Source organism: Trachemys scripta, chromosome 2 (assembly GCF_013100865.1).
Source record: "Trachemys scripta elegans isolate TJP31775 chromosome 2, CAS_Tse_1.0, whole genome shotgun sequence".
Lineage (NCBI taxonomy): Eukaryota > Metazoa > Chordata > Testudines > Emydidae > Trachemys > Trachemys scripta.
Genome location: NC_048299.1, coordinates 281,784,075 through 281,804,322, shown reverse-complemented (window position 1 = coordinate 281,804,322; position 20,248 = coordinate 281,784,075). Strand labels below are relative to the sequence as shown.

Genomic DNA, 20,248 nt, shown 5'->3' with positions numbered 1-20,248 from the left:
GGGGGGGGCACAGAGCTCCGGGGGGTTGTTGATGAGGCGGGGGGGGGGGGCACGGCGCTCCGGGGGGGTTGTTGAGGGGCGGGGGGGGGCACAGAGCTCCGGGGGGTTGTTGATGAGGCGGGGGGGGGGGGGCGGCGCTCCGGGGGGGGGGGGGGGGGGGGGGGGGGGGGGGGCACAGAGCTCCGGGGGGGTTGTGGAGGGGCGGGGGAAGAGGAACGCTGTAGCTAGCCGAGCGTGGCGGCTGTTGTTTGTTTGGGCTCTGTTCCGTCGCTAAGGCAGGCTGGAGCCGCATGCGACAATGAACGCGCGGCCGTTGTGGGCGGGGAAGGCCCCATGGGACTCTTGGGAACCCCCCTCCCTCCCCAGTCAGCTTTTCCACTAGCCCCCCCATGGCCGTGAGTGCCGGCTGGGGCTGGGAAGGGGGAGCTGGCCGGGTCTGTGACTCACCAGCTGCGAAGAAAGGAAAGGAAATGGCAAAAGGCTGCGGTTTGGGCCTGGGCTGGCAGGTCCTGCCAAGGGAAACAGCCCCTGTGCCGAGCTGGGAGCCAGGAACCTCCGCTCAGCTGCCCCCGCTCCCTGGGACCCGCTCTGGGCAGTGTCTCCTGCTGCCCCCGGGGAAAGCCTGGGGAGGGGCAGGGGCATCCCCGGCAGGAGAGGCTGTGGCTCAAGGCCCTTTGCCAGCTGGGGGCTGAGGCGGGGGGGGCTCCCTTCCCCTGCTGCGCCAAGGGGACAGACTGGCTGAGGCGTGTAAAAGGAACAACCCCTCCCAGGACACTGCAACCTGTAAGATCCAGAACCATCTCCTGCCTCCCACCAGCAATTAACCGCAGCCCGGCCCACCCGGAGCTCCTGCCTTATCTCCGCTCCACAGATGGGACGGGGCTGGGCCGAGGTCACACGCAGAGCTGGGAACAGAACCCAGGAGTCCTGCCCCCCCAACCCTACACCCCACTCCCAGGCCTGCAGCTGGCAGCTTCCCCTGTTCCCTGTGCTAAGGCGTGGGGACGAGGGCCCCAGCCGCCTGGGGACACCGCCAAAGACTCGGAGCCAGCCTGGAGGATGTTCCTCCCTCCCCGCTGCAGGACACAGGCTCCTGGGCTCAGCCCAGCGCTGCCAGCCTCCCACGGGTCCCACCTACCGCATCCCTTGCGGTGCCCGGGGGGGGCTGGCTTGCCTTGCTGGTCTCTCTAGCTCCCCCTCCCCCCTGCTGCTGCTGGCCCTGGAGATGCTCTGGAGGTTGGCAGGGACCCACTGCCCTGGGGGGAGAGTCCTGCTAGGCCTAGGGGGGCCAAGCGTGGCCCTGAAAACCCCTGCAAGGCAGGGCCCGTGGGCTGTACCAATGGCATGCGGCTGTACTCACTGGCCCCACTGCTAGGGGGCTGCCCGGCGCCATGCAGGGCCATGGGGCAGGCTGTGTGCTCTCTGCTGCTCTGAACAGGGCCTGGGGCTGCCAGGGAAGACTGACTGCTAGTGGGCATTTGGTCAGGCAGGGCCCCGCTCCTGCGGGGAGCCCCATGCGTGGTCCAGGGCGTGCTGGTGCTGGGTGCTCCACGGGCGGGGGGGATCCCCTGCTGTGGCCGTTCGGTGTGGGGGGTGCTGCCCCTCAGAGCAGTACTGGGGAGGGGGTGCCGATCTGCTGGTGTGGGCGCAGTTCTAGCAGGGAAAGGTGCCGTCTCCCAGCATGGCGTGGGCCCCTCCCTGGGCGATCCGGGGCTGCCTCTGCAGGGGGGTCGTGTCGGCGCGCGGGTTCAACCTCCTGGCGTGGGCAGGCCTGAGGCTGCGGCCGTCCCGGGGCAGGGCTCGCAGGGCACCGGGAGCTGGCCGGGCTGTGGCTGGCGGCCAGGGGGCTGTTGTCACCAGCTGTCCTGTGAGCTCTGGCTCGGGGGAGTCCCGGGAAGCTCTGGCCCGGTCTTGAGAGCCATGGGCTCTCCTCCGATGAGGTAACGGGAAAGGGAGCCAACAAGGAACGTGCTGAGGGCTCCCCTCGGCGCTGGGCTCCTGGGCTCTGGCACGGGGCCACGGCTCTGCACCCTGGGCTCCCCACGCCCGCAGCCTGACGGCTCTCAGCCCCTGCAGCCGGTTCAGCCCCCGGCCCTGCCCGCTGGATCCAGGCTAGGAAATAGGGAGGGGGGGTTGTGCATCAGATGCTGGGGTGGCTGGAGTATTGCTCCTCCCCCGAGCGGGGGGGGGGGGGCTTGGTCCCGGGCTGGGGGAGCTGCTGAGGGGGCTGAGGCCTTGGCTAGGGCAGCTTGGTCTTGGGCTGGGGGTCTGCTGGGGGTCTAGTGGGGGGGCTTAGAGCTGGGCTAGGGGGGCTGGTCCTAGGCTAGTCACCCCCCTGAGAGTGGGCTGGGGGGCTCCAGGGCAGGGGGGATGTTGGGGGGCTCCTGCGGTGGTCGGTCCCGGGCTGGGGGACTCTGGGGGGCTCAGTTCCAGGCTGGGGGGTGTTGGGCGGCTCCTGTGTGGCTCGGTCCCGGGCTGGGGGGCTCCCGGGCGGGTCGGTGCCGGGCTGGGGGGGGATGTTGGGGGGCTCCGGGGGGGTCGGGCCCGGCGGGGCTGGCTCCGCGCTGGCGGCTCCCCGGCCGCTCGGGGCTGGGCCAGGCAGGGATGGGGGCGGGCGCGGGGCTGGGCGGCTCCTGTCCCAGCCCGCGGGCGGGCGGGCGGAGGAGCAGCGCAGCGGCATGGCCGGCAGCCCGGACCCCGCGTCCTCCGTGGCCGCTTACTTCGCCTACAAGCGGGCGGTGCTGCGGGGCTCCGAGTGGCTGCTGAGCCGCAGCTCGGAACGGAGGAGCTACCTGCGCCGGCGGCTCTGCTGCGTCGGTGGGTCCGGCCGGGCGGTCCGGGGGGGCAGGGCTGGGGGGGAAGGGGGGGTGCAGTGCTGGGGAAGTGAGGGGCCGGGGGCAGTGATGGGGGCAGGGCGGGGTGGGGGGCTGGGGGGGGGGCCGGGGCGGGGGCGGGGGGGGGCGGGGGTGCAGTGCGGGGGCCAGTGCGGGGGCAGTGAGGGGTGGGCTGCAGTGACGGGGGCGCTGGGGCACCCCCGGACCATCGCTCCTGCCACTAGACTCGGCTGTCCCCAGGTGTGTGTGTTTCTGAGCTCAGCGGACCCAGCGCCCGCTTTCAGGGCAGAGAAGGGTTAATGGTTTGGGGGCGGGGCTTGCCGTAGCCCCGCCCCCTGTCGGGCTCTGGGAAGGGCCTGCCGGGGTAACAGTGACCCTTGAGCCAAGCGGTTGAGCAACGTGCAGCCCCTCCCCCGCCAGGTGCCCTGGGAGGCCGGGCAGCCCCCCCCCCCCCCCCCCCCTGCAGCACCGGTGCAGGCTGATCACACGCACACCTTGCTGGCCCCCCCCCCCACGCCCCCCCCCCCCTCAGCCTGGGGACGGTGCCTCAGTCCTCTAGGGCGGGCTCCTCGTGGGGCCCGGGCACCTCGTCTGCGGGCAGGGGACGGGGGCTCCCCGGAGCTGAGATGGGCTTGTGATTCCCCGGCCTTCTAACAAAGCTGCCAGCCCCAGAGCACTGCCCCGAATCAGCCCAGCTCCCCGGCCGTCCGGGGCAGGCGCCTGGCGGGTGACCCTGGTTCTCCTACTGCCTGGGGTGTCTGGGCCCTGCCCCGCCCGTCCGGCACTGCTGGGAGCGGGGCCGCGCAGGGCTGGGTGTGGAGCCGTTTACTGCGCTCAGCCGTTGATGTGTCTGTGGGGGACACCCCGGCCCCTCATGGGCCTCGCCCGGGTGACCCTGGGCTGGGTGGCCACAGCGAGGGAGGGGAGCGGCAGGCAGGTGTGTCCAGCAGGGGGGTCGAAGTGCCTCCCATGGGGGTGAACCTCGAGGCCCCGCAGGCTGGCGTTGAGCAGACGTGGCGGCTGGCAGTGAAGCCGCGTGAAGGGACGCTGCTGGGCCCTCGAGCTGCACCACTCTGGGAAGCCAAAGTTACGTTGCTGCTCTAAACCTCCCCACCGGCCTCTGGGCTGGGCCTGCTCCCGCAAGGCCCCTGGGTCTCTGCCCTCCAGACAGGCGGGAATGGGCGAGCCTTTCCTGCCGTGGAGCGCGCCCCCCGCTGACGGCCCAGGTGTGCCCCCCCCATGCCCGGTGCGCCCCCCGCTGACGGCCCCAGTGTGGCCCCCCTGTTCCCAAAGGCTGCTGCGGTGCGGGGCGCTGGAATGAGACCCCGAGCAGGACGGGGGCAAAGGGGCCCGTGGGAGGCGAGAGACCTGCTGTCTAGTACTACTGCTCTGGCATCCCCCCGGCACACCTGGCCCCCTGCACTCCCGGGACGGGGGCATCACAGGCTGCAGCCAGCCTCACACACGGCCTCTGACATCCTGCTGCCGGGAGCTGCGGGCTCTGCCCGTGCTGCGGAGCTTGGGCTGCTGAGCAGGGCACCCGCCTTGCTCTCCCTGGGGTGCTGCCACCGGGGGATCCCGCCCGCAGCCAAGAGCAGCTGCCCATGCCCACGTGTCTGGGGCCTGCAGTCAGACCGTTCCCACCCTGCGATGTGAGCCCTGCCCTGGTGCTTCCTGGGAGCCAAGACCTGTCCCCCCCCCCCCCCCAGCCTGTGGCCTCAGATCCCCGGCCTTGCCCCCCTGGCAGCCCCAACCCTCCCGGCCTGGCACCTCAGATCCCCGGCCTTGCCCCCCTGGCAGCCCCAACCCCCCCGGCCTGCGGCCTCAGAGCCCCGGCCTTGCCCCCCTGGCGGCCCCCGCCTGTGGCCTCAGAGCCCCGGCCTTGCCCCCTGGCAGCCCTGGCACTAGACTAGCTCGTACCCCTGCGCGGGAGGCCCTGGCAGGGAGGGCTCTGCTACACCCATGGTGGTTTGCATTGACTGTTCTTTGAACACTTCACTTCCAGACAGCATTGAAGGCTGATGGCTGGCACGTTTTTCAGGCTATATTTTCAAGGGAATTCAGTATTGTACTGAAGGTCAGATGGCTTTTAACTCTTACAGACTAAACTACAGTACGTACCCTAGGAATGGGTGAACATCTCTACCTACCTTGGCTTGCAAAAGTAATTTTTCCAAGCCTTTTTCTTCTGACTGCAACCCATTTTCCCCACCTCCCTGATTGAACTGAAAAGAAAATGAGGTCTCGTACCTAAAGAGAATCCGGTGCTAATGATTAGGAATAGAAAAGTCACCTCTTGCCATGTTCACCCTGCTCGTGACATTAGAAGACAGCTGAAATGGATATACTGTATATTTATGTATGGTGTGTATAAACTCTGCCACGCCGTGCCCTTGCCCCCAGCAGGGGGAGCATGTGGGGGGGCTGACACCTGCTGCGTCTCCCAACCCCTGGGTCCTGCCCCCGCAGCGGGACGAAGGGGGTCTCAGCCCAGGAAGCTGGGGTGGGGTCTGTACCCAAGGCCTGGGGGAAGTTTCTGTGCCCAAGGCTGATGGGAAGGATCTGCCGTCCCGGCACAGCTGCCCCTACCGCTGGTTGCCCCAGGAGTGGGGAGGGGCAGGTGGAGCAGAGGGGATGTCCCAGCCCCACGAGCAGGGTCTGCCCTGCTCTGAGCCCGTTGCTGTCTCTCTGACACTGCCTCTGCCCAGCAGCAAAGGCCAGCTCGTGGGCTGCCACTATCCTGGGCCAGTGCCTGCCCCCTCCCAGCCTGCAGCCACCCCACATGCACAGACTCCCTGCCAGCAGCCCCTCCGCGCCAGGGCACAGGCCAGGCCACAGTGTGGGCTGGGGAGGAAGGGGTTGTAGTGGGCATACGGGACAGGAACTATGGAGTGCAGGGGTGTTGCTGGTGTAATGGGGTGGGGTTGGCACTGGCTGTATTGGACTGAATGGGGGCTGTAGCACACTGGGAGGGCTGTCTGGCTGTAGCGGGGGTGTCTGTTCTGTGGGGTTATCTGGCTGTAATGGAGGTGTCTGGTCTGCAGGTCTCTCTGTCTGTATCAGGGATTGTCCGAGTGTAGCAAGGGTGTCTGGCTGTAGCAGGGGGTGACTAGTCTGCAGGGCTCTGTGGCTGGAGCAAGGGGTGATTGGTCTGCAGGTCTCTCTGGCTGTAGCAGGCAGTGTTGGGGCCTGTGACTGGGCTGCAGGGGGGTGGCTGCCGGGGCAGGCGCTGGGTTGACAGAAGCAGTAGGCTCAGACCCCACCCCCATGTCCGTGCCTGGCTCTTGGTGGTTCTCAGCCTGGACTCTGCCCTCAGGGCCGGGGGACGGAGCAGCTTCTCGTGAGGCTCCGGGCGCAGAGCTGGGCCCTTGCGGTGTGATTCACGTGGGATCCAGCAGGGGGTACTCTGTGTCTTCCCGCTCCGCGGGAGCCCTAGAAATTCCCCCCTCGCTGCCCTCTCCAGGGTTCGCAGGGACCTGGCCAGCTCCTGCGATGGGGCAGGACTCTCTGTGCCAGGTGTTGTACAGACACGGGGTGAGCACCCCAGCTCCCTCGGCTGGGTCGAGCTGCACCCGGCCTGGCCCACAGAGAGGTGTCGGACGGGGACAGTGAGGGTGTTTTGCGGATGTGTCCGGCGGGCGCTTTCCCGGCATGAGGGGCAGCCGGGAGAACCTGAAGGGGCTTGTTGGAAGGTGTGAGACGTGGGCGACGGGGGTTGGCCTTGTGGGCAGGGGTGCCAGCGCGGGAGAGGCGACGGGCAGGACCTGACACTGAGACCGGCTGTCTGATGTGCCAGCGGAGGCTGCAGAGGGTCACGGGCCGTGTGGGGGCTGGGAGACCTGAATGGGCCGGAGCCAAGACTGTGGTTCGGCCAGTTGGAGTCTGTGAATCCAGCCTGGGGGCTCTGCTCTGGCTCCGTGGGGTGTGTGTGAGGGTGTGTGTGTGTGTGTGTGTGCTGGAGTCGGGGGGAGGGGGGCTCTGGTGAGATGAGGGGGTGCTCAGACAGTGATCAGCTGATCCCTCCTGGCCTTAGACGCTGTAACCCGCTTGGTCTCCTCGCCCCAGGCTGGCGGGTGGGTGGCTGAGCTGTCTCAGGCCGTGACTGGGCTGGCCCGGTGCTGCCCCCTGCCCCCCTGGGGTCTGAGAGGGGGCAGCCCCTGGGGCCTGCCCTGCCCCTGCCCCTGCCCGTTACACAGGGAGTCAGACACAGCAACAGGGAGAGACAGGAGCAAATGCTGCCACCACTATCCCAACCCCCACAGCGCCTCCTGCTGGGAGCCCCCACACACAGCCAGTGCCCTGCCCCGCCCCGCCCCCACAGCGCCCCCTGCTGGGAGCCCCCCAACACAGCCAGTGCCCTGCCCCGCCCTGCCCCCACAGCGCCCCCTGCTGGGAGAGGCTGGGCTGGAGTCTCTGGGAGCTGCCCCCCAGCCTGCGCCTGCCCCGACCCCCACAGTGTTGTACTTAAAGTACTGCACAGGATCTTTTCAGGGGGAATAAGACAAAACGCCACATTTATTAGTAATACATGTATTCATTAACACTGTATCATATGCATATAATATATTACACTTACACTCACACACACACTCAAACACACTCCGTCTTGTTGTTACCAATTAGTTGCTCCCCTTAACTTCACTGGCCAGGTGAGTTAAATGGGGGAGGGGGTGGAGCCGGGCTTCTGCCAATCCGGATCGATGCTCCCATGTTGACAAGACGAGACCCGGGGTCCTCTGCAAGACACCTCACTTTTATAGCAGCTTTCCTCTTATGCAAATCTAGACCAGATTTAAACTCTGTGTCTGTGTCCATTGGTCCTTTGTGCTGCTTTCTTTTGAGTGTTGTCCCAATGCTGCAAAGAGGGTGTTTTCAAAAGAAGGTGCTTGCTTCTAACCCCCGAGGCCGTCGGTATGTTTGCTTGTCTTTAAGGAGCCCACTTGACACGTTTTATTGTCCTTGGGTCTGGCTCCCAGCCCCTCTCCAACAGTTGAGGCTGTCTGGAGGTGCTGCCTTTCATGCCTTGCTCATCCACACCTCATTCATTCAACAGGGCAATTGATTAAGAGTGGGTGGGGAGAGCTCTTGTTCTACTGCTAGCAAAAAGAAATTTTTCTTCTATCTTATTCTATCCTTAGGGGCTATAATATTATACCAAGGGCAATGCAAAGTTTCTAAATGAGGCTTTGATACAAAGTCCCATGAAAACAGAGGTCACACGTGGGTAGACCCATCACAAGGTTATATGAAGAGGCACAATGTAATGTCATATGAAAATTATCAGAGATTGATCTACAACAGCACCCCCTGCTGGGAGCCCCCCTAGCCTGTGCCCTGCCCTGCCCCCACAGTGCCCCCTGCTGGGAGCCCCCCACACACAGCCAGTGCCCTGCCCCGCCCTGCTCCCACAGCGCCCCCTACTGGGCGAGGCTGGGCTGGAGTCGCCAGAAGCTGCCCCCCAGCCTGCGCCCTGCCCCGACCCCCACAGAGCCCCCTGCTGGGAGCCCCCCCACACAGCCAGTGCCCTGCCGCGCCCCCCCAGCACCCCCTGCTGGGAAGTGACTGTCTTGGCTGCCGGCAGAATGTGAGTGAGCGCCCAGCTATGTGACGTGGGTTGGCGTCAGCCGGGGCCAGGCAGCTCATTGCTCCATATGTGTCAGTGGCTGGAAAATACTTGTGGTTTAGAAACCGTTGTAGGGCACATTCCTCCCGCGCTGGCCCCGGCCCAGCTCTGCTCCTTGGAAACCGAGGGGGCGGTGGCTGGGAAGCGAGGGGGGGCAGCTGGATCCAGCACCTCCACCTTTCCTGCCCTTTGCCCCGTCGGGTGGCATTGGGGCTGGCCCACGGCCTCGCCCAGGGCTGCTGGGAGCCGGGTCTGGTCCATGCTTGCCCCAGGGCAGCCCCGGCCCCACACCGGGCCCTGCCAAGGGCTGCGGGGGGTTCTGAGCCCCTGGGCCGGTGGACACAGTTCTGCCCCCAGCCCTAGCCTGGAGCTGGGGAAATGCTCTGGCAGCAGAGGGGCCAGGCGGCTGTGATTTGCGAGTGGGTCACGCCCAGAGAGCAAACAGGACGGGGAGGCCCTGTCACTCCTGGCCTGGCCCCCGCGGGGCGCTGCCCGCCGAGCTGGGGCTGTCTCTGCCTCTGTGCCCCGGCCGCCCGCGCTGGGCTGTTCTGGGGCTAGCGAAGGCAGTGTGCTGGAGCCCTGGCTGTGCCCGGTGCACTCAGCCCTGCCTGGGGGGAGGGGCTGTTCTGGTCACGTGGGGAGTTCGCTGCGCTGGGGGGCCGGGGGCATGTGGGACATGGCACGTGCCCCCAGGTGGGCCCTAGGCTGAGCTCCGCCGGCTCCTTGTGCCCGTGGGGCTGGGGAGAGCTTCCTGCTCCGTCTCCGGAGGGCGCCCTGCTCGGAGCAGGGCGTGTCCCTCAGGCTGCATGAGTCACAGTGCAGCCATGTGCTGCAGCCCCCCCTCGCCCTGGGGGTGCGTGCAAGGTCCATGCTGCACCCAGGCGCCGGCTTCCTGTACCCTGGGCGCGGCTGGGGTTCCCCTCTGCAGCCCCTCCCCCACGCCGGGCACATGGCTGGGGAAGGGGTGCTGGCCCTTCCCCTCCCCAGGCCGGCTCTGGGGCTCTCTGCTGCTGGCCCTGTCACAGGGGCACCGTGGGGCTCATGGGGTCTCTCTGGCCTGCGCTGACTGACTGAGGTGGGCTGGAGCCGAGGGGGAGGGGCACAGGGCGGGGAGGTGTATTCTCCTGTGCCCACCACCCAGCATCACAGGGGGAGTCTCCCCAAGGGCTGTGGGGCACTGGGGCCGTGCCCCCCATGCAGGTGGGGGTGGCTGCTGGGCCATGACAGCGGGAGATCCCTGGGCCTGGGGCAGCTCTCAGCTGTCCCAACAGGGGCACCCAAATGGGCATCAGAGCCCAGATCCCCTCCCGGGGGACAGTCCAGCCTGGCCCACCTGCCCCCAGGTGCAGCCCTCTGACCCCCCCAGCGTCGGGCCCCCAGGTGCAGCCCTCTGACCCCCCCCAGGCGTCAGATCCCCAGCGCAGGCTGGCTGGGCCAGGAAAGGGTTACTAGCAGGAGCTGGTGTCTGTGGGCTTGGAGGTTTCCTGGCTCTGGCAGTAGGGCAGGGCTGTGCCCGGGCTCTGGGCGGGGAGCCCCCGCCCCCCCCACCAGCCGCTCTCTGGAGGAGGAGTCTGGGGAGCGAAGGGCAGGCCTGGTTCCCTGGGGCAGAGGAGCTGGAGCCGGGGTGGGGAGAGCTGCTCAGCGCTGCCTCTCCAGTCACCGGCCAGGCTGCTGGGCAGGGCAGGGCGGGGATCGCTGGAGAGTGCCAGGGACCATGTCTAGGCAGCGGCTGCGGAGCCCGGAGCTGGAGGGCCCCGAGGAGAACCTCTACCTGGCCGTGCTGAGGGCCACGGAGGGCAAGAAAGGTACCGAGCCACTGCCAGCCTGCCCCCAGCCTGGGCTTTCTGCAGAGGGGGCTGGGCTGTGCCTGCGGGATGGGGGGATGTGATGTACCTGGGGCATGGGGGACTTGGGGGGCTGTACCTGGGAGGGATGGGGGGCTGTGCTGCACCTGGGGGATGGGGTGGGGGCTGTACCTGGAGGGTGTGGGGGATTGCTTGTGTTGGGGGCTCTGTCCTAAGGCTGTACGTGGGGGGGCAGCCGTAGAGCGGCTGTGTGGAGACCATGCTGGCTGGGGGCTGCTCTGTGGGGGGCTGTGACCCTCCTTGTGGTGCCAGTCCCTGTGCTCTGTGGGGAGGGGGGGCGGGTCCTGTGCCCTGGCTGCAGTGAGCTCTGCCCTGCACACTGCCGGGATACATGCCCACCCGTGGGGCATTCCATGCTGGGGGGTGACCCCCATGGCACTGTGGCCCCCAGGTCGCTCTGAGCGCCCCCTAGGGGCCCCAGCTGTCCAGCCATAGCTATAGGGGGCCCAGGTCCTCTGCCCTGTCTGGGGTGTGGCTGTGGGGGGAGGGGAGATCAATGTGGGGTCCTGGGGGAGACTCCTGCCAGCTCTGCCCCCTGCTCCCAGCCCCACCCCTGAGCCCCGCCATGGCAGCCCCCCCCCGGTGGGGGTCGTGCCCAGTGAGTGGTAGGCAGGGGCTGGGAACCCTGCCTGCCTGTGGGAGGGGCACTTCCTGCCCCGCCCAGCCCGTGTGGGGAGCAGCTGTGCCCATATGGAATGGGGTGTGGGGAGGGCCTAGGAGAGGCATCCCGGGGGTCGATGGCCACCTCGCTCCTGTCTTGGGGGTGGTGCCCAGCTGGAGCTGAGCCCCAGGGGTGTGTCTGTGCCTCCCCGTCCGGCTGGGTTTCCCTTCCTGCCGCCCCCTTGTCTGCTGGGAGCCGCCCTGCCCGGCTGCCCCTCAGGGAGCAGCCCCCGCCCCTAGGGTCCCACGGGGGAAGCCAGCCCTGCCCCCCGGAGGCGCCCGGCGCGGCGAGCGTCTGGCCCCAGGCGGCTGGGAGCTGCACAAACAGATCTCCACGCTCTCCTGGCCGGACAAGACACGACACGTGAAACCCACATGGGGGGCAGCCCTGCCACCCCCCCCGGGTGGTGAGCCTGTTGGGGCTGGGGGGGGTCCCCCTTCATTCAGGCTTGGAGGAGGGGGTGGGTTCTGGGAGGGGAGTGTGGCCATCTACACCTGGGAGAAAGGGGGATGTTATCCTGGGCAAACTGCTGTTGGGGGTGGGGCCCTAGCGCATTCTGGGGCGTTTCCAGCCTCCTCTCTGACCCACAGCTCGCCTGTCCCCGCTGGGCTGTGACCCGCTCGCTGGGGGTGTTACGCAGGGGCCTAGGGGAGATCCTTCCTGTCCTGGGCAGGTCAGCGTTCCCCCCCCCCCCTCACAGGCCCAGACGTCCTAGTCCTGAGCCCCCCAGAGGCCAGTGCAGAGCTGGGCAGAGCCTGTGGCTGGAGGGGATGGGTCTGAGCTGCCCCTTGGAGAGGGGTCGGGGTCCCCACAGGGCTCTGGAGGGGTTCAGCACGAGGGACTGTGGGGCTGGTGCCCCAGCTCCAGAAACACCTGGGGGGGGGCATTGGAGTGGCCCCTCTGCTCCCTGCCTGCCGTGGGGCTGGGCCTTGTCCTGCAGCCCTCAGAGATGGGGGTGTCTGTAGGGTGAGAGATGGGCCCCCTGGCTCAGGCAGGGAGCCGGGGGGCACATGGGCATCGCTCCTGGCGCTGCCTGCCCGTGGCCTGGCGTTCCCAGTCCTGCGGTGCTGAGATGGGGCTGGATGGGCACCGGAGCAGCACGGCCCGTCCTGCCGGAAATGGGTCCCAGCCCCCAAGTCTGCTGTGGGGCCCACCCCAGTGTCTGCAGGCCGCAGGGCGGGGCGGGGCGCCTGGGCTGTTCTCCGGGAAGCCCTGGCCTGCTGGCCGTGCAGACAGCTGCCCCCTGCAGTGTCCCAGCGCCCCGTCTCCCCACGGCTCTCCCAGTAGTGACTGAGCCCCCCCACCCGCCCCTTGGCTCGCCTGCCCCCCCGCTGAGGCTGCTGTGACCCATGTGGGAGTGGGGGCAGGGAGCTGCTCTGGGGCATTGCCCGTCAGCTCCTCGTGCCCGGGGCTGGGCATGGGGCACAGCGGGGGGCGTGGCGCCTGAGTCACCGCAACCGTTTCCTTCCCATTGGCACCGATGAGTCAGGCCCCTTCCTGCCTGTGCTGAGCTCTGGGAGCTGCAGGGTCTCGCTCATCCCTCTTCCTGCCTCTTCTGAGCTCTGGCCCTGCTGGCCGGGGGGCTGCCCTGGCTCTTCCCCCCCAGACTCCGTAAGCCCCTGTGCCCCCCACCCCACGCGCTAACCCCCATGGTCTCCTCTCTTGCAGATGAGCGAGACCGGGTCCAGAAGAAAACCTTCACCAAATGGGTCAACAAGCACCTCATCAAGGTAAGGGTGCCCCCCGGGGGCAGGGGCAGGGGGTGGGGTCTCCCTGTGGAGGGCAGGACAGCAGGGGTGACAGCCCAGGGCAGGGCAGGTCCCTCACTTTTAATAGGCAGCGCCTGGTTAGCCTGTGGAACTCACTGCTGCAGGATGGGTGGAGTGAACAGCTGACAATGGGCGGCTCTGACTGGGGGAGCAAAGTGCTGGCTTGGGGGAGGGTCACTGCATTGCTTTCAGGCCCAGCAGCCCGGTGTCAATTCACCCCCGGTTCCTGGAGCCGGGACTCTCCCCGTGTGGGGCCCAGTTATGGAAGGCCAGAACTCCCCAATCTCTTTCTCAGGGGTGGCTCTCAGGAGGGGAGACCCCCTTGGAGGGGACCCTAGCCCCTGGGGGCCCTAGCCTCCTTCAGCTGGTGACTACCTGAGTGCCCTGTGTCTGACCACCCGTCTGGCTGCGAGGCGCAGTCCTCCATCCTGCCACGCTACCTGCAGGGCCCCCCTTCATGGCTGCCCTGGCCCAGCCTCACCTCTGCCCTGGGGGGCGTGGGATGCCAGAGTCGGGATGGAGAAGGGCACACGGAGGGCAACCTGCACCTCCCGGTGTGTGACCTGGGGCTGGAGGACCAGGCTTCGCTGTGTGGGAGTCACAGAGTAAGTGACCAGGAGGCGCTGTCTGCGCTGGGTCGGAGCATTGGGACACCTGGGCTGGGCAGAGGGTTCCCTAGATCGCGTCTGCAGCCTGTTCCCAGCCCCCCGGGGCACTCGCCTGGAACTCGCAGGCTGCGGTGGGCAGGACAGCAGAGCGTGCAGCCTGGGGCACTGCCCAGCACGGATTGGTAATGCCCTGGTGGGAGCACGGGGAGCAGTACCTGCCTGCAGTGAGGGGAGGCGAGGGCCAGCCATGCCCACCCCTCGCTGGGAGGACCATCCACATCTGGCGCCTGGCTCCGCTCTCCTCCTGGTGTGGGCCCCAGCCGGAGGGCTTGGGCGGGTGGGAGAAGGGGTCCCTGGCAGGGGGCAGGCAGGAGACAAGCGCTGGGCACCTGAGCATTGGCAAGCTGGTGTGCTCTGACCAGGCAGGGGGCAGTTCAGGAGGCCAGGGACAAGCCTCCGGAGTCTCCTGGCCCGGAAGGAACCGCTCTGCACCGTGCCCGCAGGCAGCCCTGTGCCCGGCCGAGCTGGCTGGCTGCCTCTCCTCCCACGGCCGTGCTGAGCGCCTGCGGCCCGGCTCTGAATGGGCGATTGTGCTGCGGCCCCGTGGAGAAGGGAATGTTCCGGGTGGCGTTGATGAAGCAGGATTTCAGAGTTGTGCGGACAGTGTCCTGCTCCCCCACCCCCGCTGCAACCAGGCGCTTGCGAAAACTGGGCTCTTCTGTGTCTTCTGCTGTGGAAAGTCGGCTCTGCCCCCCAGCAATTCAGCCAGGCCCTTCTGATGGGCCTGGGGAAGACGGGAAGTGCCTGGCAGGATCCGCCTGGGCCCTGCCTCCTGCCCGCCGGGGCTGGCACCGGGGGGAGCGGCAGGAACCCTGCAGCAGGGAGTGCTGGGCTGGTGGGGCAGCCCCCTCACCCCGGATAGGAGGGACTGGAGCCCTTTTTGTTCTCATGAGTCACATCACTGTCTGCTCTACCCTGGAGCTTGCTGAGCTCTCGGCCTCCCTGGCATCTTGTAGCAGGGAGTTTCCCAGGTCGCTTCAGTGCATGAAGGGGGATGCGCTTCCCCCAAGGAAGGGCCATTGCTCCAGCGAGGTGAAGGCTGTCATGGGGGGCACTTCTTAGGGCCTCCCTGCCTGTGCTGCCTCCCCCGCTACGGGTGGTGCCGTTGGTCACCTCGGCCCACGGAGTGCCCCCGTCTCTCTCGTCCCTCATCAGGTCTGTGCTGCGTGTGCTGGGCTCTCAGGGCTGTTTCACCCCCATCTGGAGGTGCTGCCACACCTGCGCATGTAACTGCTAATGCCTGGCCTGGCCAAGCGCAGGGACACAGACGCAGCCCCATGTCTAACCCAACGCCCGGCCCGGCCGAGTGCAGGGACATGGCCCCGGCTCCGTATCTAACCAGTAACGCCCGGCCCGGCTGAGCGCAGGGACATGGCCCCGGCCCCGTATCTAACTAGTAACGCCCGGCCCGGCCGAGCGTAGGGACATGGCCCCATATCTAACCAGTAACACTCAGCCCGGCCGAGCGCAGGGACATGGCCCCGGCCCCGTATCTAACTAGTAACGCCCGGCCCGGTTGAACATGGGGACACGGCCCTGGCCCTCCGTGTAACCAGTAATGCCCGGCCCGGCCGAGCGCAGGGACATGGCCCCAGCCCCGTATCTAACCAGTAACGCCCGGCCCGGCCGAGCGCAGGGACATGGCCCCAGCCCCATATCTAACCAGTAACGCCTGGTCCGGCCGAGCGCAGGGACATGGCCCCGGCCCCGTATCTAAACAGTAACGCCCGGCCCAGTTGAGCATGGGGACACGGCCCCGGCCCTGCGTGTAACCAGTAACGCCCAGCCCGGCCGAGCGCAGGGCCCTGGCCCCGCGTGTAACCAGTAATGCCCAGCAGAGCACAGGGACACAGCCACAGACCCACACAGCGCAGGGACACGGACACGGACCCACACAGTGCAGGGACATGCCGCCTCTCGGCACCAGCCTTGGCTCCGGCACCACGAGCCAGTTCCGGCTCCCGAGAGCAGCACACGCTGGAGCCCGCCTGCCCTGCCCCCACACGCGTGTCTGGCCACGCACATGCTCGTGTGCCTGCCTGCACCGGCCCCGTGCCAGGCGTGTAATCCCTGCCCCCGCACTCGGTGCACTCAGCTCCCTGGGGGCAGGGCCTGTCCTGGCTGGGGAGCATCCGGCACACCCCAAACGGGCGCAGACAGCCAGCCCTGGCGACGTGGCCAGGGCCCTGGGCTAATTGCACAGGCAGAGCGCAGGGCGGCCCATGGGGGGCAGCACATGGGGCCAGGCAGGCGATGGCTGGGCTGGCTGCACTGCAGGCTGTGGGGCTGGGTGGATGGGAGCTCGCTGGCCTGACCCATGTGAGGCTGGCACAAGGAGCCCCTGCTCTGTGCAGCTCTGCAGTGGGGGGAGGGGGTCTCTCTGCTTTGGCTGGGCTCCCCCTCGCTCCCAGGGCCCTGCTGGGTCGGGCTCTCCCTGTGGGCTGCACCTGGCCAAGCCGAGGGGCTCCAGGGCCACCGCCCGGAGTGGAGCGTCCAGTGTGGGGTGCCCAGGATCCCTGCTGTGCTCACGGCCCCAGGGCGGGGGCAGCTGCAGGAGCACTGGCAGCAGGCCGGGCGTCCCCACGCTGTGCCTGGGGAGCTGAATGCCGGGTCTGCGCCACCTCTCTGCTCCTAACCCCCCTCTCTCTCTCTCCCTGCCCTCCCCTCCTGCCGCAGCACTGGCGAGCAGAGGTAGGTGGCATCCGGTCCTGTGCACGGCGTGACCCACGGCATCGCGCATGGCTCCTGTCTCCCTCGCTGCTCCCCAGGCGGGGCCATGGGCTCGGGGCTCTGGGGGGCGGAGGCCATGGGCTGGCAGGGCTCAGGGGCAGCGCACTACAGCAGCTGGAGCCAGGCGCTCTGGCCCCAGCCTGGCCCTGCCAGCATCAGTGCAGCGGGGAAGGCGGCCAGCCCAGTCCCCAGGGTGGGTCAGGCCCTGAAACCACCAGCCTCGGGCAGTGCAAACGCTGCCTGCCAGGCCCCACAGACCCCGCTAGCCCCATACAGGTTAGTGATAGGCACATGCCAAGCCCCGCAGAATGCCCAGGCCCGCTGTGAGACGCAGCCCAGGGCCAGCGCCTGGCTGGGGACCCGGCCCGGGGAGAAAGAGCAGCCGTCCAGGTGACAGGGAGAAGGATACTGAAACCAAATGGTCGCCCGCTCTCTGGAGCCTGTGCTCCGCTACCCGGTTCCCCTCCTGGATCGAGAGCGTTCTCTCCCCACGTTCTGTCCAGCGTTCCCCCGCTTTCCTGACTACCGACGCGCTGTCCCCAGGGCACCGGGTGGGGGGCGGGGGTATCCTCTGCTTTCTGGAAACACCCCCAGAGTTCATTGGTTTTACGCCTAGACAGGACAACCCCTGAGGCTTGCTTGTCCCTGTGTGCTCCGTTCCTGGTGACGTCACCGCTCTTGGCTCACGTTTGCCTTTGTGTGTAAACGGGCGTCCGGTGTCTAGCTTGCGGCACTGATGTACAGCGCTCCCTTGTCTCCTGTGTGGAGGACGCGGGTTCAGGCATGTCGCCTTTGGGAACACGGTGTTCTGGTTCGGAGCCACGCCACCTTGCATGGCACACACGTGCATTTTGCAGTGACTGTGATGACCAGTGTGACCATGGCTTTCATGTGAGCCCTTCCGTGCTGTTCACTGGGGGAGTCAGATTCCTGCCCCCCTTGTGAGCTGGGCCAGGGCAGGCTGCCTGGCTCGGGGTTGGGACGAGGGCTGGCCGGCGGCTCCATGGCTGGGGGTAGCTTTGCCCCCGGTAACGGTTCCTTTCCGTCTCCGCAGGCTCAGCGCCATGTCAGCGACCTGTACGAGGACCTGCGGGATGGCCACAACCTCATCTCGCTGCTGGAGGTGCTCTCGGGGGACACGCTGGTAGGTGGTGCCGCTGGCTTCCGGACTGCAGCTTCCGCACAGCCTCTCTACTGGCTCCCTCCTCTGCCGTTCAGTGCCCAGCGCAGGGAGCCCTGTCCTGGCCGGGTCGGGGCACAGAGCAGCTTTGGAGGGGGGGGGGGGGTTCTCAGGGCGAGTGTCTGCTCTGCGCTGTTACCCCCCCACGCCACACCCTCCTCTTTCCCCCAGCGTCACCCCCGCCCGGGCACGTCCTCGTCCGCTGACCCATAGGCTGGGCCCCTGGCCCGGCCCAGCACCACCTCCGCCAGACCCCCGGGCCCCTGCAGACTCTGGCCCGGTCCCCTTGAAGGAGGGTCGGGCCCCTTGCTTCCCCGGCACACTTGCCTGCTGACCCCGCATGCCCTGTGACCCCTGACCTCTTGCTTGCTGTACCTACTAGGGAAATCAGTCTAGTTCCTAGGCCCCCCCTTGCCCTCAGGGCCCCCCCGGCTCAGGCCTTGGCCTCACCCCACCCTGTGCCCGAGACTCGGTCCCCCCGGTGCATCGTGGGCTTTTAACACATTAACATTACTTTGCTACACTGAACTTTCTGCTTCTTTGTACCTGTCTGCTGACCTCTGACCCCTGACCTCTGCCCTCTGGCCTTTGCCTCCTTTCTTTGCACTGCTCTTGCTGGCTAGCCGAGGGAGCGCGACGTGATCAGGAGCTTGCGGTTGGTGAGTGGTTCTGCCTTTGCTCTCGCACGGCCGTGCGCCGCCCGATTGGCTGGGGAGACATGACATCATGGCAAGCCCAGCCAATCGGAGCTTGGCTAAACCTGCCGCTCGCCTGCGATTGGCTAGGCTGGTGTGACGAGCGTGCCCGGGCGTCGGGGTGCAGCCGCGGTGCGGGCACGGCGGGGGGACCCACGGGGTCCCACTCTGGGGCCTGCAAAGCTCCTGTTGGCCGTGCCATGCAGGCCAGGCTGGGACCGGCCTGCGGGGCAGAGACCTCTCAGAGCCACGGGCTGGGGGGCAGCCCAGGGGGCCTGCGGGGCCCGGGTCAGGGCAGAGGCCAACTGGAATTCGCTTGGGGTGGGGCTCATCTCCTGTGGGCTGTACTGGGCTGGGAGTGCTGCAGGGACGGGGTGGGGGCAGCAGGGGGCGCTCTCCCTTGGCCGGCGGGGCTGGCTCCAGGGTGGTGCTAGGGGGCGCTGTGCTGCAGGGACGGGGCGGGGGGCTCAGCATGGGGCGCTCTCCCCGGCAGGCGGGGCTGGCCCCACGGCAGCGCTAGGGGGCGCTGTGCTGCAGGGANTCTCCCCGGCAGGCGGGGCTGGCCCCACGGCAGCGCTAGGGGGCGCTGTGCTGCAGGGACAGGGGGCGATCTCCCCAGCAGGCCGCGCAGGCCCAGTGTCCCAGCTTGGTGCTTGTGGGCGGGGGGCTCTCCCCCCTCTGTTGGCGTGACCGCAGTGCCCCAGCAGTCGTGCGTGGTCTGACACGGAGGTCCTGGTCCCTCTTGGCCGTGTGAGCGCCAGGTCCCTTTGTGCAGGGCAGGAGGTTTACGCCCACATCCCTGGCGCTGTCCTCGGCGCCCCTTGCAGGCTCAGTGAGTGCCACGTGCTGGGTGGGGCATGCACCACTGCTGTACTCACCCCACAGGGGGCTGTGTGTCCAGGGGGTGCCATCTAGGGCTCCGGAGCTCTCGCTGTCCCCAGGCCGTGTGGGGAGGGCGCAGGAAGGCAGAGCTGGGCCCTGGCCTGCCCTGGCGCTGGAGGGTGCTGGCCGTGGGGCAGGGCTGGCCAGCTGTATCCAGGTGCCCTGGAGGAAGCTAGGAGCAGCAGCCCAGCCGTGCTCAGCACTTTCCTCGCTATTGTTTCGTTCGGCACATTTCCTCCCAGTGCCCCGCGGGAGCAGCTAGTGGCCGAGGATTTCCGGGCCCAGCCCCGCACCCCCTGCGCTGCCCTTTCCTTCAGGCTCCACGCTTCACAGCTCTGGCCTGCTGTTCCAGAGACAGCTAGCGAAGGGGGGTCCCTGCTGCCAGGCAGTCCAGCTGGGCTGTGCCCCCTCTCCTGGGCACTGCCCTTGGAGCGCTGCTGCCAGGGCACCTGGAGAAGTGGTGCCCGGGCGGGTTGAGCTGGGGCAGTTGGCTCTGTGGCCTGGTGGGACCCTGGCCCTGTGCACCACCTGGTTCCCTCCTTCTGGGGGTGCCGAGGCCAGCAGCCCTTCCCCTCCAGCCCCTGTCCTCTGTCCGCATGGTTTGCAAGCCCTGTGCTAATCCTGCCTGCGCCGTGAGCCCTGGTCCCGTCCTGAGCGCCTCGGCCGCGGCACCCCCACTCTGCAGCCTTGGGGCCGGGGCAGCCGGGGATCCCTGGGTGCGATTCTTCTCTGACCCCAGAGAGCAGGGCCCCGGCTTCCCCGCTGGCAATGGGCTCCCAAGGCCCAACAGTCGAAGGGCAGGGCCCGCTCAGGGTGGGTGGTAGTGCGGGGAGAGGGGCTGAGTCTGCTCCCGCTGCGGCCCCTCGGGGTGACTGCTGGGGCATGGGGCAATGGAACAGGTGCCTGGGAGAGGGGCCAGTCAGGGCTAGCTGGGCCTGGCCAGGGGCCACTCAGCTCCCTGCCCCACCCTGGGGGAGGGGGCCTGGCACTACTGACTGGGGGCACCAGGTGTTGGGTTCTCCTCGGAGCCCTGGCGCTGCCCTGCGTGGGGGGAGGAGTGCTCAGGGCACTGGGGGGGCCCTGGCAACCCGGCTCAGCCACTCACCCCCCTGCTCCTTCTGTCTCTGCAGCCCCGCGAGAAGGGGCGAATGCGCTTCCATAAACTGCAGAATGTGCAGATTGCCCTGGATTACCTGAAACACCGGCAGGTGAGCTGCGTTGGGGGGGCAGGTGAGCTGTGTGTGTAGGGGGGCAGGTGAGCTGCGTGTGTATGTGGGGGCAGGTGAGCTGTGTCGGGGGGGCAGGTGAGCTGCGTGTGTGGGGGGGCAGGTGAGCTGCGTG

The 20,248-nt window shown here is 67.8% G+C and overlaps 1 protein-coding gene across 1 annotated transcript in view; it reads left to right on the top strand.

The window, feature by feature from the left end:
* The window catches only part of PLEC (plectin), a 146,049-nt gene that overhangs the window by 77,346 nt on the left and 48,455 nt on the right, over window positions 1-20,248 (top strand). The window contains exons 5-7 of the mRNA XM_034759608.1: window positions 12,652-12,713; window positions 17,205-17,294; window positions 20,038-20,115. Of these exons, the coding sequence (XP_034615499.1) occupies window positions 12,652-12,713; window positions 17,205-17,294; window positions 20,038-20,115 (230 nt within the window). The remainder of the gene's footprint in view (window positions 1-12,651; window positions 12,714-17,204; window positions 17,295-20,037; window positions 20,116-20,248) is intronic.